The following is a 19,307-nucleotide window of genomic DNA, read 5'->3' on the forward strand; positions in this document are numbered from 1 at the left end:
AACAATGTCGACATTGTGGGAGTTTTTTACTTCAGAATTGCAATTTGCCATATGCTAAGTTAAAGATTCCTTGTTTTTTTTTAAATTAACAGGTTCAGAGTAGGCTACATTTAGTAAATAATTTCAGGAAAAGAAGGATCTAGATGTTTACTTGCAATTTCCTTGTTTTCTAGTTACTTTTTCAAAACAAAAGCAGTTTTCCACTGTATATGATTGCATTTTGTTTTTGTAATCAGGCTCAGAAAATTTATATTGAGATATAACACCAATATATCAGTTATCGGCTTGCAAATATAAAGAATTATCGGTTATCGGTATCGGCCGATATATGTTCGTTTTTAATGTTATCATTATCGGTCTGATAAGAAAATTAGGTTGATATGTTAAAGCCAATAGCCTAAATTATGGAATATCTGAATCACTTCAGATGCACACTGCTGACCGTGAGGCTTGTGATTGGTCCTTCAGCATCACATGACATGACAGCATGCAGCAGATTATGTGCGCTTTAGTTTATGTTAGAGAGAGGAAACAATGTCGACAGTGTGGGAGTTTTTCACTTTGAAAATAAAAAAAAAGAGTACATCAGAACTGCCATATGTAAAATTATTTTAATAAAATAAGGAATCTTTAACAGGTTCAGAGTAGGTTAAATTTTGTAAATGATTTCAGGAAAAGAAGGATCTAGATGTTTACTTGCAATTTCCTTGTTTTCTGTAGTTACTTTTTCGAAACAAAAGCAGTTTTCCACTGTATTTGATTGCATTTTGTTTTTGTAATCAGGCTCAGAAAATTGTATATTAAGATATAACACCAATATATCAGTTATCTGCTTCCAAATATAAAGAATTATCGGTATCGGGTATCGGTTATCGGTTATCAGTATCGGCTAGAAAAATGTTCATTTTTAATGTTATCATTATCGGTCTGATAAGAAAATTAGGTTGATATGTTAAAGATGATAAGTTATGGATTATTTGAATCACTTAAGATGCACGCTGCTGGATGTGAGTCTTTTGATTGGTCCTTCAGCATCACATGACACGACAGCATGCAGCAGATCATGCGTGCTTTAGTTTAAGTTCGAGAGAAGACACAAAAAGAGAGCAGTCAGTGGTGTGGGAGTTTTTAGCTTTGAAAAAAAAAAAAGTACATCAGAATTTAATTTTGCCATATGTAAAATTATCTAAAAAATAAGGAATCTTTAACAGCCTCAGAGTAGACTACATTTAATAAATGATTTCAGGAAAAGAAGCATGAAGATGTTTACGTGCAGTTTCCTTGTTTTCTACAGTTATGTTTTTAAACAAAAGCAGTTTTCCACTGTATTTAACTGCATTTTGTTTTTGTAATCAGGCTCAGATGTATATCAAGATTTAATACCAATATATCAGTTATCGGCTTCCAAATATAAAGAATTATCGGTTATCGGTATCAGCTAAAAATTTGTGCATCCCTAATTAATACTATTTATTATGAAAAATAGCACGAGTGTGGCAAATTAATGCTCAGATCATCTTATATCAGTATTGCATCAGTCAATAAAAAATCCATATGTTCAACCGCCAATATTAGTATTCAATTCTGGACCAAACTAATGGTTGGTGAATTTTACATAGCAACACATCAGCCAGCCAATGAAAATCCCCAGAGAAACATGTTGATTTTCCAGTCCTGATATTGCGAGTCTGATGGAGCGAATGACTCAAACATCTCATCTGAATTAATCTTATGATCTCTAGACTGAACTGAGCTTAAACAGTGAAGTGAAAGTCAGCAGACGTGGAGAAGTGCTGTCAGAGACAGAATCACAGTCCGTTGTGCCGTAAAGCACGTCACAGTCGCTGGTTCTGTCTCTCTCGTTCACGTTTGTTTGACTGCCGCTGCACGTATCAAAGATCAATAACGCGGCCCACCATCCCCCTCTTCTCTCCGTCCTTTCTCTCTTTCTCTGCAACACATCACAAAAAAATTACCCGCCATCCATTACGACTGCCACAGCGCTATTGAATTAGAACATTCACAACAGCAAAAATCCACAGTGTCCCTGATGAGAGGACAGACGTGGCATATACGTGTGCTGAATGCAAGATAGACGAAGAGGTGGAGTGAGAAACCATGTCCGACTCCATCTATTACCAGAATCATTAGATGTATATTATATGTATATAGTGCAGTGCATGTGCTGGCCTTCTGAAACAAGCATGCAAAATCTGCATCTTTGTTGTATTTGATGTTGACATGGTTTCCATAATTAAATACACAACATCTGCATTAGACTAACCAGCAACCAATAATATAATATGTTAGTCATTTTTTGTCCAAAGGCCTTAATAATAATAAAAACAAAGATATGACATACAAAGTATGTACAACTAGATCTCTTTTATTGAATCCAAAAGGTTTTAATTATATTTTGCTACATATTTTAAAGATTTTGAAGTGTCAAAAGGTCATTCGGTTGATCCGTCCAAAGGCCAATACAGCCATTTCAATTGTGATTAAAATATCTTGAAATGTAATAAATGTATATATTTTTTATTCTTGCATGATTTTATAACATCATATATCAACATAGTGCAAAATGGAATCAAAATTATGTGTAGAAGTCATTGCTTTGTTATGAGAAAGAATGTGCGTAAAAGTGAATTTCACTGATGTCATTTGGAGTAACCGATATAAAGACATGTCATGTGGTCAATATCATGTGACAGGATGTGACATCATTCAGACACCTGCAAAGGACCACATGGTCATGAAGCAAAGTAATTAACTCTCTCTTATTATTTGATAAATTCATGTTTTCTCTTGATCATACGCATGTCCCGAAACATCAGGTCATTCGGTGCAACCGCTATAAAACATGGAAAATGCTGTAATATTTTAAAAACTTGTGCTAAATATAAAATGTTTGATTGTCCTTTTGCTAGATAGTTAGATATCAACCTGTTAGCATTGTTAGAAAATATTGTCATTCGGTGTAACCACATTACATTCAGTAAAACTGAAATTTTGGTGAAACCAAATGACTTTTTTGGTGACAAATTTTGTTCATCTTGGAAAAAATGACAAAAGCAGTGTAGATTGATTATAAAAACCACATAATCTCATTGTAACACTGAATAAAACTTCAAAATTAATTATATCTCCAATATGTATATATATATATATACACACACAATAGAAGTATTTCCTCATGAAGTAACCATGTGAATGTGGAAAAGGCCTCTTATATCAATGTTTTGCATTATAATAATTAATTTCTCTTACAGTATACTGATATTATAGCAAGATAATACTATGGTAAAAGACTGTTTACCATATTCATGCATGTTAATATTTACCTGGTACAAAGTAACTCATATTAATGCCAAAAAGAAACTGATTTACTGTATGATTAATGTTCATAAATAAAGTTTCAGAGGGAGGCAGCTTGTTTCGTCTCCCTTCGGCTATTTTCTCTTTTTATTGTTATAAAAAAATATATAAATCTATAGTATTTCCACCTTTAGATAATAAAGTAAACATGTGCTTTTTGAAAAGGCCTCCTAATCATCAGCATTTTTACATTTTATTATATTTTTCCTTTACAATACTAATACTATGGTACAGATTGATTACCATATTGATTTATGTTGGTATTTAAATGGTATATAACTCAAGGAATGATATTACCAAAGTACATGTCCAAAATATAAACACACAGTCAAAGACACAAGTTATTTGATGTAAGAGTCAATGTTGAACTATTAAATAACTATTAAATAAAATAAAATGTCCTCAGAGTATCTGATTAATAAAACCAGCCCAAATATATTGACATATGATGCAACAAAAGATCAAAAAAAAATACTCAAAACTGTTATTTTATCAGTTTATGATCAGCAACTTGAGTGACAGGTGAGGGCTGCTATATATTCACATCACACACACACACACACACACACACACACACACACACACACACACACACACACACACACACACACACACACACACACACACACACACACACATTGTCTACTTCAAAAGAATCCAAAACATAATAGTTTTTCTTTTCACATCTCTCCCCTCAAAAGTGTGGAAATAACAGTTAGAGTGTTTTAGAGGAGCACAAAGCTGGAAAACATGAAATCTTAAAATATGAAACAGATGATATCTGACATAAAAGCAGACGCCGAGGTGATCCAGCCATTGATTGAGGGTGGGAGAGGTTTGACTTTGTGAGAAGCGGAGGATGGAGGCAAGTTGCTGAAATGATCGATCTGGGCTTTAATAATTGATAAGCGGGAGGGAGACGTGTAGCCTGCGTAACCCAGTCGGTTCTTGGTAAGCAAAGTAAAACGTGCCATGAATACACACACACGACATTAACACTGAGGTGACGAACAACACAATGGATTAAAGAAGGAAAAGGAGGAAGAAAACTGGAGCAAGAGTCTCGATGATGTCGGCGCGAGACACAGGAGCAGACGTGCAGCTCATTTACATGCTCGACTGATTATCATTTGTGCTTGTCAGCAAATACAAGTGAGATCTGAAGGTTGAAGTGGCGATTGTGTTCATGCGTCGTGTATGTTCCTGATTCCCCAGCTGACAGGGAACGTGCTCAGAACAAACATTCCTCCAGTAACGTTAATAGAACGTTCGTTCAAAGTTATCTGGTCTGATGTTCAGAAAACATTCATATGTAACGTTCCAAAAAAGAGAAATATTGTTTTTATAGAACGTTAGGAAAATGTTCTTAGATCATATTTTTGTCTGATTCAAAATCTAATTTACACCTGGAAATAGACGATGTTTTGGGATTGTGAAGTGTCTCTGATCATGTGACTCTGTACACAGATGTTCTCGAGAAGCTCTTTGGATCATCAGCTCACTCTGGAGAACATGATGATCAGATTTAGTTCATGTCATGATGTTTATGCTTATTTTATTTGAATGCACATTAAATGACACAAGCACTTGTGTCCGTCACGTAAATTTGCCTGATGAAGGGCTGATTTTCATCTGCAGACCCTGGATTGCAATAAACGGTAACTCTTTAGTTTAGGGTCCAAATCTCACTATGAACTAGTTGTTTATTATCATGCATATTACAATGTTTGGTTAAAAACAACCCAAGTTGGGTTGAAAATGGACAAACCCAGCAATTGGGTTGTTTTAACCCAGTGGTTGGCTTAAATGTTTGCCCAACCTGCTGGGTAGTTTTATTTAACTCAACTACTGATTAAAAATGAGAAATTAAAAATCAGACACATAATTACTAGAGGCAACAATAATAATCAAAAGGTGAACATTTATTAATAAGCAATTTAATAAATGTTTATTGTTTATTATTTATTATCTTATTAATAAATGCTCATTTATTAAACATATTAATAAATGTTAATTTCCAGCATATTTTGGGTTCATTTTAAGCAAGAAATACAGTAATTTTTATACAACAGTTGAGTTAAATAAAACTACCCAGCACATTGGGCAAACATTTAACCCAACCACTGGGTTAAAACAACCCAATTGCTGGGTTTGTCCATTTACAACCCAACTTGGGTTGTTTTTTTAACCCAGCATTTTTTAGAGTGTAGGATGTTGGCTATTTATTAGTACTTTTAAAGCACTTATTAATGCCTTATTCTGCGTGCCCATATTTTTATTATCATATTCTACATCCCTTAAACCTAAACTACACTCTAAATAATGCTGGGTTATAAACAACCCAAGTTGGGTTAAATATGGACAAACCCAGCATTTGGGTTGTTTTGACCCAGTGGTTGGGTTAAATGTTTGACCAAAGTGCTGGGTCGTTTTATTTAACTCAACTATTGTTTAAAAATGACTATACAGCTGGTTTAGAATGAACCCAAAATATGTTGGAAATTAAAAATCAGACATTTACTACATTCTAAACATTGCTGGGCAAACATTTAACCCAACCACTGGGTTAAAGCAACCCAACTGCTGGGTTTGTCCATTTTCAACCCAACTTGGGTTATTTTTAACCCAGCATGTTTTGGAGTTTACTCTTGCCTCTACACTCTAAAAATTGCTGGGCTGTTTCAACTTAAATTTGGGTCAAATATGGACAAACCCAGCCGTTGGGTTAAATTAGGGGTGGAAATAAGCCAATAAGTGATCCTCTGCAGCCATCTACACTCTAAAGCATTCTGGGTTAAAAATATCCCAAGTTGGGTTGAAAATGGACAAACACAGCAGTTGGGTTGTTTTAACCCAGTGGTTGAGTTAAATGTTTGCCCAACCTGCTGGGTAGTACTATTGTTTAAAAATGACTGTATTGTTGCTTAAAATGAATCAAAAGTATGTTGGAAATGAACATTTATTAATAATGCATAATAATTAAACAATGAACATTTAATAAATTTCTTATTAATAAATGTTCATCCTTTGATTATTATTGTTTCCTCTAGTAATTATATGTCTGATTTTTAATTTCCAACATATTTCGGGTTCATTTTAATCCAGACATATAGTCATTTTTAAACAATAGTTGGGTTAAATAAAACTACCCAGCAGGTTGGGCAAACATTTAACCCAACCACTGGATTTGTCCATTTTCAACCCAACTTTTTCTGTTTTTAACCCAGAATTTTTAGTGTACCTTACCAACTACTAATAATCAGTAATTAGTCAATTTATTGAGGCAAAAGTCATAGTTAATAGTGAGAACTGGACTCTAAACTAAAGTGTGACCCAATAAAACAAAAGAGAGACACACCAAATACTAAAACTTTCCCATATGCAATTGCATTATTTAATTCAAATGGTTATGAAATTAGGATAATGCAAAACAGATGCACGTCCAGAAGGTGAAAATATGCGTGGATGAATAGACTGGTCACATGTTTAAACGCACCTACCTGTGTGTGTGCAGGAAAACGGTTGTGTGTATGTGTGAGATTGGGTTATAGAGCGTCTGCGCTACACATTGTTAAGGCTTATCTGACTTGCGCTGAATCTGTATTGATTTCCTTTCCCCTGCTCGCTCCTGCATCTCTAGGGCTCTCGCCAGCAGCAACCGCAGCCAGCCGTGCAACACACACACACACACACACACACACACACACAGGCCCCCTCCCTGCAACACCACCAGCTTTCCCATCAACAGATCTGTCTTTGAAACACACACAAACACATGCAGAACGTACATGACAGTCTGTGTGAGACGAACAACATACTAACACATTCAGAACAGCAGACTACTCGATTTCTGCAGTACAGTAGAAGTGTACATTCTGGCAAGGTTCTCTCAAAGTTATGAACAAACGTAACATTAATAGAATGTTCACACAATTTATTATTCATGGAAACATTTTAGTTTTTCTAAATATATATTTTTTTTAAATGTTACTTGTTTAAGAATGTTCAGAGAACATTTTAAATGTAACGTTTTCGGAATGTTTGCAAAATGACAAAATGGAATGTTCCCTTAACGTTCAGATACATATTAACACTGGAATAGATTTGACCTGCTTCCTTCCTATACAAACACACAGATCATCAACACACATTTTTCGAGTTTAAGCATTTCTTGATTACAAACTCTCCTACTGCACCGTCTGTCCGTCTGCCATTGCTCAACAAACAGATAGTCCCGCTCCAAACTCACTGACATGTCGGGAACTCAAACAAACAGATCATTGTTCTGAAAGCGTCACGGTCTCAGTGTCTCACACTTGATAAGCATGAACAAATGAAACATTTCAGCTTTAAATTCACAGGATCGAGTGACTATACATGTAGGTTAATGGGACACATCTGTCTGTAAAACTCAACAGGAAAAGCATGGATCAGCAGATATATAATATGCATTAGAAGCTATAGCAATGTTTTTATTTACAGTAGAGTTTGGGAATACAGCTGCAAGCTAAACCTGACAAATGTCTCTTTACAATCCATTCAAACATGCAAATAATGTTTTTACATTCTAAAAATTGTCTATTTAGATGTGTGTGTGTGTGTGTGTGTGTGAAGTATGCAGAATAACACGCAAACATAAAGGCTTAATTTAAGATGTGTAAGTGAGGGTTTGCTCTTGCAACGACTTCTTGGCTTTCAGATCAATCAAACTGTCTATGAATGGCGTTTAATTGAGCTGCTGGGGATGGATCTGGTCTGTCAGATGTTTGTCCACTGAGAAATTGATTTTGGAGACCAGTTAGGAAACCCGCAAGACAAAGAAGAACTCATCCTGACCTGGACGAAGGGAAACGCTCAGTTCTAATATTTCTCCTCCCCTAAAAGCCAAACTCTCTCATTGTCATGCTGTAGTTTAGGTAGATCTGATCTTTTACACTTAAAAATAAAGGCTTCAAAAGGGGTTTTCACAGCGATGCCATAGAAGAACCTTTCAGTGATTTTTTCTTAGTGTGAAGAACATTTAAAAAATCTAAAGAAGCTTTTGTGGAAAGGAAAGATTCAGTAGATGTTGAAGGTTATTTTATGGAGCATTGATGCCAGTAAATTTAAATTTAAGTTTATGAGGGTTTATAAAGACGTTTTATGTAATGGATATATTTCAGTGTGAATGTGATTCTACTGAAGCATTGTACAGTAAACACATCTTTCAGCACATGAAGGTTAAAAAATAAATTCATCTTCCCCTTTCTATTTAGCAGACTTTAAGAAAATACGAAACTATAGACTTTATACAGTCCATTCTAAATCAAACTATCTGGAGGAATAAAATCAGATTATTAGACTTTTTGGAATAATACATTTATTGATTTAGTAATAGAGCAATAGAAAGTATGATTCTTTGTGATATAAAAAAAAAAAAAGATGAGCTTCTTTATCATTTAATATTTTTATGCAGGACCTAGCTACAGCATTATGTATGTATTAATTAATTTTAAAAATCATTTAATAGCTGGCATTGAACACAAACAGCGAAGAAAGACGCTCACACACACACACACACACACACACACACACACGTCGCACATGAGGTGCCAAAATTTCTACACAGAACTAAATTCATGACGCATGTTGTAATTCATTTTTCAAGAATATGCATTTTATAAGCTTAAAGTTTTTTAATGCACCAGTTTGATAAATACACACATCAATATTGTGTAAATCACATAAACACAAATCACATATTGAGTGTGAATTAAAAGCGAGACTAAATGATGCGTTTAAAAATATCGCGGTTCTATAAGCATTTCAAGTTTAATATTATTTTTATCATTTATAACTGGTTGACCTAAAATTTTATAGTAATATACTATTTTTAAACATGATTGGAAAAAGTCCACCGGCCCGTCGATTCATTCGTTTGCATTTTTACAGAAAAGCGCATGCGGTTTATTAGCTTACTTTTATTTATTTAGGCTATTTATTTATTTATTTGATATAGCCTAATGGATATTTAATAAACAATTCAGTAGTAGATTAATGTTTAATACGCCTGCGAGTGCAGATCAAATCATTATTATTTTTTCCAGTAACGAATAATCGAAATATTGTATTTTCACTCGAGCTGCTGGAATAAAAACAAAAAGAACAGATTTGTGTTGAGTGCATCACGACATGAATTCTTGTCAAACACACACACAAACTCGAACACAAATCGAATTAAAAGCTCCAGCTTTAACCTTTTGTTGTGGTCAAACGTTCAGTGTATCGATGATGGACATTGACATCCACTCAAAACCAACAGCTTCATTTTACCTTCATTGATGCAACAGGATTTTAGTATTTTATATGCAACCAATCCTAATCTGAATAAATTAGGCTACTATTATTCATTATTATTGCTTTTTACTATAAATAATTATTATTATTTATTTACAATTAATCTTTATAATTTAAATGAGCATTTCTTTAGGACTTGTTGACTAAGAAAAAACTGTTGCAGTAATATTTTAAGCAGCAGAAACATAAACTCGCACCTGCAGCATCATGTAATGTATTGTTGTAGTGGTTTGTGTTGAATAGGCTTTGATTGACATGACTGTTTCTCGCCAGCAGTAGCCCGGCCCGCGCGGGAGAGGGTTCGTTTCACCGCACCCAAAAACAGAACCGCCCCGCTCAAGCCATCGATCCCGAGCCGAGCTGTTAGCGGCCTGGTGCGGTTAGTTATCGATCCCGCCCCCCGCTCTCTCCGCCACGCCCACACACAGACCACACCCACCTCAGCAGACAGCATGTTCATGTGTGATGCTCATTAATTGACTTTTTAATGGAGTCTTTAGCCTACAAAAATGTTTTTTTGTTTTTTTTTTAACAAATATAATCTGGCACCATTGGTTTGGTAGCAGATAATTTGCTAATTTTCTCATTCATTATGATCCAATCCCCAGCCTCAGTTTCATTTTTGCTTTGGTCTTTTGAACACAAGAAGCTATTACACACTACTTTTAAAAATAAAGGGGGTTTTCACAGAGATGCCATAGAAAACCTTTATTTTTAAGAGTAAAATACATCTTAAACAACTGGGTGAGGTCAATAATTATATTTCACTAACTGTCTAAATTGCAAAAAAAAAAAAAAAAGAATCATCTTATAGTGTTTTATAGTGAGAGTTAAAAGGGTTAAATTTAGCAACAGAATATATTTGATTGTGATGAATATCTCCTTTAGGAATATTGATTTGTGATTGTGAACATATTTAGGGAACTCTCATATACTGCCATATGAATTCAGCATTGAAAATATAGGCTAAATAAACTGCAGCAGTTTATAATTCATCCATCTGAGTGATAAGATATCAATATCAGCGCTTACCATTGGATTACAAAACTAAACAGAAGCTGCCCATTAAAATGTCATCTGCAAACATCAGCCAGACTTTCCGTATTGAATGTCTTTTCTGTGATTCTGCGGCTTCTTTCACATGAAGACTATAATAATTTCACTTATTGAGTCTTGACTGTGCTCTTATGTCTGTCACCCTCAATGTGCACGTGCTTTCAGTCTGTGAAATTATTTCAAATTGACTCATTATTTTGCTGGAATTGAGTAGAACAAAAATCTGATTTATTGCAAGTGCATGGCTTTAAAAAATTAAATATCGCGAGAACTGTTAAAAAACAATGTTAACACACTGCACTATATTATAGAGCACGAGCGCTGTGTGGCCTATATTAAATACATGCTTTATGAAAAAGGATTTAAAGCAAAGGTCAATCGATTCCTGGACTATTCATTTGCAAGAAAAAAAATGAAGCAAGTGAATGCGGTTTTGTCATATCGGACAATAAAAAAGTTTATATTACAACTCATGTAACTCATTTGGACCGGGAGGAGATGTCTTTCATTTGCATTATTTTTATGCATATCAGATTCGGTTCCGATACATTCTTATTATGCATTCAAATACGTCGTTCTCCAACATGCTAAATTTATTAAATAAAGGTCTATTTTTTCATTAGCCTTAAACAGATAAAATCATTACAATACTCAATCATCTCGCATTTCGATGCATGTTTTTTTCTGGTAATTATGATTTGCCCATTTTCATGCATTGCATACATTCGCGATTCACTCTTGAGATCGGAATAAACTGACCGTTTCCCCAGTGCTCTATTGTGTTTACACATAAGTAAGGTAAAGATTGTCATTACTACTCGCCGTTATGCAGTCTTATGTTTTCCATGCAATCAATCTATGCGCAACATCAGTCTTCTAAAGTCAGGTGACAGATGAGGGAAAGTCCTTCACATTTTCCGCCTAAAATCCAACAAGCAGCATTCAAAATGGCGCCTTAGACACGTGCGCCAATGACAGCAAACATTATTGGTTCGAGCGTCTTTCTTCACATGTACAGTTGAACGCAAGTGAGAGAATGGCAGTATTGCAAAGTCATTTGGACTTGCTACGTTGTGTACTTTTGGATTAATGTTGATTGTGTTTTTTTATAATCATGCATGCATATATGTATACTTAGGCTATCTATCTGCTAAATGACATGCAACTGCATGTAATGTAAATGCATGTAAAGATTTTGAATACTTTGTGTTGAGCAAATTCTGCAGGATATCTTCTGAATTCTGATTGAAAGCAAAGCAAATAATAACGCTGACATTTGAGTGCATCCAGTAAAGATAATCAAATGTTAGGCTATTATAATGTAAATAAATAAAAACCCTCAGAAGGACTGTATGGTGAATGTTTAGGTTTTGACCATAGCTGCTGGATGATTTTTGTACATCGCTCTCTCAAACTGCGCTTAATACAGCAGGCAGACCGTGCGTCTTTCTTCTTTCTGTCTGCGCTCTGCTGTTGCCCTAAAAGCTGCAATGATCGATTTTCCTCTGTTTTCTCTTGCGCACGTGGTCCAGTAATCAGGGCCCCTTCCCGGGCGATCGATCCGTATTGATCCCTCGAGCCCAGTGCGCGCCCACTCTCAGGGAGGCGCGAGAGCGCGTGACATCAGGAGGCGGATGGTGGGAAAGAGCAGAAATGATGCTCGATACAGAGACAGGAGACAATCGGACAAAGGAGCTCTTAATATGGGTCAGAGAGGAGGGAGAGTCCTCATAAAATGATGCACTGTCGTATTTTCTGTCGTTTGAGAGTTAGTCACCTCTCCACATGCGATTTAATGAAGTAAATGATTCTGTTTTGTGTGTGTGTGTGTGTGTGTGTGTGTGTGTGTGTGTGTGTGTATATATATATAATTCATTCTGTAAACATTGTATATTTGGTCTCTAGGGTAAGGGTTTGCTCAAATTCTACATCATGGCTGTCTTTCCTGGACAAACCAGAATCTTTTACTTCATTTTAAATATATACAAGTTTAAATTATATATATAATTTAAACTTGTATATATTTAAATTGATAAGTAAATATAACAAACAAATTTAATGAAATTAAAGAGGGATAAAGAGGTTATGCGTCTTATGTAGTGTGTATTGGTTATAGATAGATAGATAGACAGACAGACAGATATAAAGATAGATCGATAGAAATAAAGATCGATAGAAATAAAGATCGATAGAAATAAAGATAGATAGATAGATAGACAGACAGATAGATGGATAGATAGAAAAACAGATAGATATAAAGATAGATAGATAGACAGATAGATATAAAGATAGACAGATATAAAGATAGACAGACAGATAGACAGATAGATAGATAGATGATAGATAGAAAAACAGATAGATATAAAGATAGATAGATAGACACAGATAGATATAAAGATAGATAGATAGACAGATAGATATAAAGATAGACAGATAGACACAGATAGATATAAAGATAGATAGATAGACAGATAGATATAAAGATAGATAGATATAAAGATAGATAGATAGACAGATATAAAGATAGACAGATAGACAGACAGATAGATAGATATAAAGATAGATAGATAGACAGATATAAAGATAGACAGACAGATAGATAGATAGATATAAAGATAGATAGATAGAGATAGATATAAAGATAGATAGATAGATAGACAGATATAAAGATAGACAGACAGATAGATAGATAGATAGAAAAACAGATAGATATAAATATAGACAGATATAAAGATATATATAAAGATAGACAGACAGATAGATATAAAGACAGACAGATATAAAGATAGATAGACAGACGGACAGATAGATGGATAGATAGATAGATAGAAAAACAGATAGATATAAAGATAGATAGATAGACAGACAGATATAAAGATAGACAGATATAAACATATATATAAAGATAGACAGACAGATAGATAGATAGATATAAAGATAGATAGATAGACAGATATAAAGATAGACAGACAGATAGATAGATATAAAGATAGATAGATAGAGATAGATATAAAGATAGACAGACAGACAGATAGATAGATAGATAGATATAAAGATAGACAGATATAAACATATATATAAAGATAGACAGACAGATAGATAGATAGATATAAAGATAGATAGATAGATAGATATAAAAATAGACAGATAGATAGATATAAAGATAGACAGATATAAACATATATATAAAGATAGACAGACAGATAGATAGATAGATATAAAGATAGATAGATATAAAAATAGATAGATAGATAGATATAAAGATAGATAGATATAAAAATAGACAGAGATAGATATAAAGATAGATAGACAGAGAGACATATATACATATAGATTTAGGTTCTTAACTAGTGTGCAGATGCACATATGAATTGCTGTGCAGTTTTTGAGTGATTCTGCATGTTTGTGTGTTTTATTGGTGCTGTATGTGTTTGTGTGTGTGTACAGTATAGAAGTGTGTCTGTGGTGTATGTGTCTGTGGTGTGTGTGTGTCTGTGGTGTGTGTGTCTGTGGTGTGTGTGTCTGTGGTGTGTGTGTGTCTGTGGTGTGTGTGTGGTGTCTGTGTCTGTGGTGTCTGTGGTGTGTGTGTCTGTGGTGTGTGTGTGTCTGTGGTGTGTGTGTCTGTGGTGTGTGTGTCTGTGGTGTGTGTGTGTCTGTGGTGTGTGTGTCTGTGGTGTGTGTGTCTGTGGTGTGTGGTGGCATATGAATATGATGGATGAGAGAGCTGCAGCTTTAGACGGCAGCAGTAAACAGATTTGACTGTGTAGGGTAGATCGATTGGCTCATGGCTCTCTGTAATTAGACATACAGTGCTCAGCCTGGCATCAGCCTCCTCAGCACAATCTCACTGGGGGAACCCTCACCACAACTCTCTGTGTGTGTGTGTGTGTGTGTGTGAATATAGACGTGAGCAAGAGAAGGAATCATAGAATTATACAGCAAGAAACAGAGAGAGATGTGCTGTGCATTAGCCGACGATTATGTTTGTTTTAATGAATGATAACAGCGAGGACTGTTAAACAGTGACATGGATTTGTAATGATTTGTTGCTCAGACAGATCTGCTAAAAGCGGAAGCTGCTTGGCCTGAAACGGCTTTGGCGTATCGTCTGCAGTGTTTTATAGAGTCAGCTGTGACCACTAACACATGAATGTAAATCCTCCGGCTGACTCCTAACAGCTTGGAGAGGCAGAGTGGATTTTGCCTGAGGGTTTTCAAACATGAGTCCCACAGGACACACACACACACACACACACACACACACAGTCTTTGAATATATTGGTTTCTGCTTCCCTAGTACAAATATATTGTTCAAGTACACATAAATGAATATACCTGCATAACATGTAGCAATTATTTTCGGCGTCACTCTCTGAAATGTATTTTTTAATGCACATTTTGGCATATCTTGGTATTCTCTGCAGAATATTTATGCTATATACTTCAGAAATTATGAGTAGTATGTTAGTGTGCTAATCTGAACCAACCCAGCTAACAAAAAATATAAATAATGAAAACATTCCTTTTTTAAACATTTTTAAATTTATTAAGAATGTTTCTTCATAGTTATGTGAGCATTAGAGAAAAATTCTGTCATTATTAAAACGTTAAGAGAATGTTCAATATTCTAAGAATTTTGCTTTAAGAACATTTTCTCTTAACATTATAAGAACATTCATCAAAAACTAATAACATTATATGGATGTTCCATGAACATTATTGTCACTGTTTAGTGCTTACATTACAAAAACATTCGGTAAACAGTAATAACATCAGAAGGACTGTTCAAAGAATGTCTCTCAACATTACAAGTACTTTTATATCCCTTTTTCACAAGATGTAATATAAGTCTCTGGAGTCTCCAGAATGTGTCTGTGAAGTTTCAGCTCAAAATACCCCACAGATCATTTATTATAGCTTGTCAAATTTGCCCCTATTTGGGTGTGTCCCTTTAAATGCAAATGAGCTGCTGCTCCCGCCCCCTTTCCAGAAGAGGGCGGAGCTTTAACAGCTCAACAACAACAAAGCTGGAGAATCTCACGCAGCCAAAATGAGGAAAGTGTTCAGCCTTACATTGTTCAAACTGATGGAGATTCAGGAAGAAGTTACAACTTTTAGACGTTTCTGAATGGTTACCCATTTGTTGTAGTCCTTAAAAAGCGATTTCTGTATAAGAAAATATCTCCCTTTGCATTGAACTTTGAGCATCGTAACAACAACATTACACATTAATTAAAGTTAAAAAAGTGAAATCATAATCAACCCTCTCTTTAATGTTATAAGAATGTTCCATTAATATTTTAAAGAATGTTTTCCTAACATTTACAAAACTTTAGTGAAAATTCCCTGTTGGGAAGCCTTACTAAATAATATAAAGGACACAAATGATGTCACTTCCTCTTCATTATGTCATTTTAAGTAGCAGTTGTATTGCTTTGAGGTATGAATGATGTGAAAGAGTAATCAAAGCTCACAGAAAGCTTACTCAGATAAATTAAAATGCGTTTTAATATATTAGTGTTTATGTATAAATTTATATAGTGTGAACAGGAAACCAAATTGAGTTTTTAATTACACTATTATGGTTTAAAATACTTTTAAATAGCAAAAGCGATATGCATATACTCCTTTAAAATATTTAATTTGTTTTATCAAATAAGTTTGCAGTCAGTTTTGAGATCTTGCAATACACAAGAAGACACAAATGGAGCTCCTTTCACTGAATGTTTTCTGGTTGCATGAGTTTATATCTGAAAATGGATGTTAACTCGAGTTCTTCTTGTATTTTCACTTCTCTCTCTCTCTTTGTCTCCTCATGGCAGCCTGCAAGAGAAAGGAACAGGAACAGCACAAAGACAGAAACATGGTCCCCAAGAAGCAGCGTCTGGTCTTCACCGATCTGCAGCGCCGAACGCTCATCGCCATCTTCAAGGAGAACAAGCGACCCAGCAAAGAGATGCAGATCACCATCTCTCAGCAGCTGGGTCTGGAGCTCTCCACCGTCAGCAACTTCTTCATGAACGCCCGGCGTCGCTGCGTGGACCGCTGGCAGGACGAGCACGCGGCCAGTCCCGGTCAGCCCGGCACCTCGGCCACCACTTTCTCCAAAGCGTGAGCGCGCCGGACGTGGACGGCGCTGGAGGATGTCCGGCTGACAGACCAGTGCCAGATGTACCGCAGCAACAGCTGATGATGATCTACGGTGCCCATCAAACCTCACAAACCCCTTCCGGGCACGGCGGATGTGGATGAGTTTCGTCGAGCTCGTATTTCATCTGAAAACGCTTTTATTTATTAGCGCGTTTGATTTATTTTTCTCTCATGGATATTTTGGACATCCCCCCCACCTGTGCTTGATATTTGAGCTAAACATCTCTCATCTCAGTCTCTGGATTAGCGAAGCTATACGGAATTTTCTCTCTCTCATAGAGCAGTGGAAAGAAGGAACGGAAGGCAATACGTATTTTAGCACACAACCCTTGGTTTTTGTTCCCTTATTTGACACAAATTTCATACAAATACTTATCTAGTTTCAGTCGCTCTTGGTTATAGATATTTTCAGGTGTCTCGCCCTCTCAGTCTGTATTTTCACTGCCAGTGTGGCGCCTTGTTCTTGCTTCAGCACAATGATAAAGGGATGCAAAGAATCAATCAGCTCTCTGTATTTTCCCCTAAAGAATCATTTTACCGTAGGGGTCTTACAGAGCGCTTCTTCTGCACAGAGCAACGGCGCCACCTCCTGGAGAACCCTATAAACGCACCTTTCGTTTGAGGCTTTAGATGTCATGCTGCCTTCAAGTCAGTATATATTTGTTTTTATTTTAGTTATTTTGGTACTTCAAGTTAAAGCTGCAGCCTGTAACTTTTGGCGCGGATAATAAACATGCATCTTGCGGAAGAACATTGTAGTCGGAGCTACTTGCCCGATCTAATGAAAGTGCATTTTCTGTTTCTATTTGGAGTGCTATTTACACGCAGAAATTACCATTGACGCGCATATAAAACGCACTTTTCGCGTGCATATGATACGCAATTTATATAAAATACACCCCTACCCCACACCACTAATTCTACCAATTGCATATCGTATGCATGCAAAAAGTAATTTAAGCGTATAAATAGCACGCCAAATACAAACATTAACTCGTGTTATAGAGACGCAGCACTAGAAGTCGTGTTGGGACGAGTCACGTGCTACTCCGCAGCGGGACGACCCGAACCAACCTAAAGTAGTCCGAATATAAACACTTATTATAGGTGTTCCGTAGCGATTCAGGACAAGACAAAAATGGTTTGGAATAAATAATTTGGAATTTTTTTAATAAATAAAAAAAAAAACACGTTTTAGTTAACAATAATAACCTTGCATTAAGTCAAATAAGAGTTAGAACATTTCCCCATCTGTCTCAAACACCTTAAAGCAGGTCTTGAAGGCAGTGTGAATCACGGTCCTGTGAAGGTTGTCAGATGTCAGGATTTTTATCATCTATAGAAGCTTTTGTTTCTGTTTTTTCATACATTTATTTCTCGCATCCAAAGCTATTTTCCGTTACCAAAGATGAAACAATCAGCAATCAAGTGGAGAGTAAAAGCTGTTCGATTATTTTTCTCCTGTTTGTGGAGACCTGCAGCTTCTAATGGCCAAAAAGGTAAAATGTCACTGTATGATAATTGAGTGCCAACGACAGATGCCTTAACGATAATCATAGAGGATGTTTGTGACTCCGAGTCGCCCAAAGACTCCAGAGAATCCGATAAATCATACGATTCAAACAGGGGCTGAAAACACTCATTCCTGAGTCCTGACATCCATTGTTTTGGAAACCAAATCGACCCATTTACCAAAACGTACTGAATATGAATCTGTAAATATTCCTCTTTAGCTCTATCTTTAATCCTTGTTTTCTCTCTCTCTCTCTTTTCCTCTATAATAATGATGCGGGTAAAAAGTTACATAGACACAAAGTTTGTATTAAACGTCTGGACTCTTGTTGTGCATAAACTATGTGTAAAGAAGCACCTTGTGAACAAAACGACAAGAAACAAGGGATTGTTGTGTATAACGAACATTTGTGGAGAAATGGACTCCTGAACTGAGCTGTAGAGACAGAGCGGCTCTTTCTCTATCAATCCAAAAGGTTCCGGCTGGTGAAAAAGGCCCTTCTTGATGAGCTTCATCCTTTGCTTACTTCCTGTCTCACTGTCCAGACAGGTAAGACAGCAGATGTCTGTAGCATTTCAGAACAAAGTCGTGACCAGGTGAAGAGCAAGTTTTTTTTCTAAACAAACTCTGATGTAAAGCAAAAATGTGAAAAAAGTGAACACACACACCTCGTTTGTAGTGAGAATCAATGTGGCTACCTCACAGAAACACAGTGGTGTGTGTGAAACAGCCACTGATACCAAAGATTCTTCTTCAGCCTGCCAGTTTAACCATCATCATCATAATCATCATCATCATCAACCGCTCACAAACACTCATGAACACCAATGTGATTCAGTGTAGCAACACATTTTCTTCTCAAACACACAAACAG

General features: G+C 35.8%; 1 protein-coding gene across 1 annotated transcript in view; it reads left to right on the forward strand.

The window, feature by feature from the left end:
• The window catches only part of onecut3b (one cut homeobox 3b), a 31,819-nt gene extending 14,934 nt beyond the window's left edge, over positions 1–16,885 (forward strand). The window contains exon 2 of the mRNA XM_067363381.1: positions 16,593–16,885. Coding sequence (XP_067219482.1) covers positions 16,593–16,885 — 293 coding nt within the window. The remainder of the gene's footprint in view (positions 1–16,592) is intronic.
• Positions 16,886–19,307: the final 2,422 nt, after the last annotated feature.

This window comes from Chanodichthys erythropterus, chromosome 16 (assembly GCF_024489055.1).
Source record: "Chanodichthys erythropterus isolate Z2021 chromosome 16, ASM2448905v1, whole genome shotgun sequence".
Taxonomy (NCBI): domain Eukaryota; kingdom Metazoa; phylum Chordata; class Actinopteri; order Cypriniformes; family Xenocyprididae; genus Chanodichthys; species Chanodichthys erythropterus.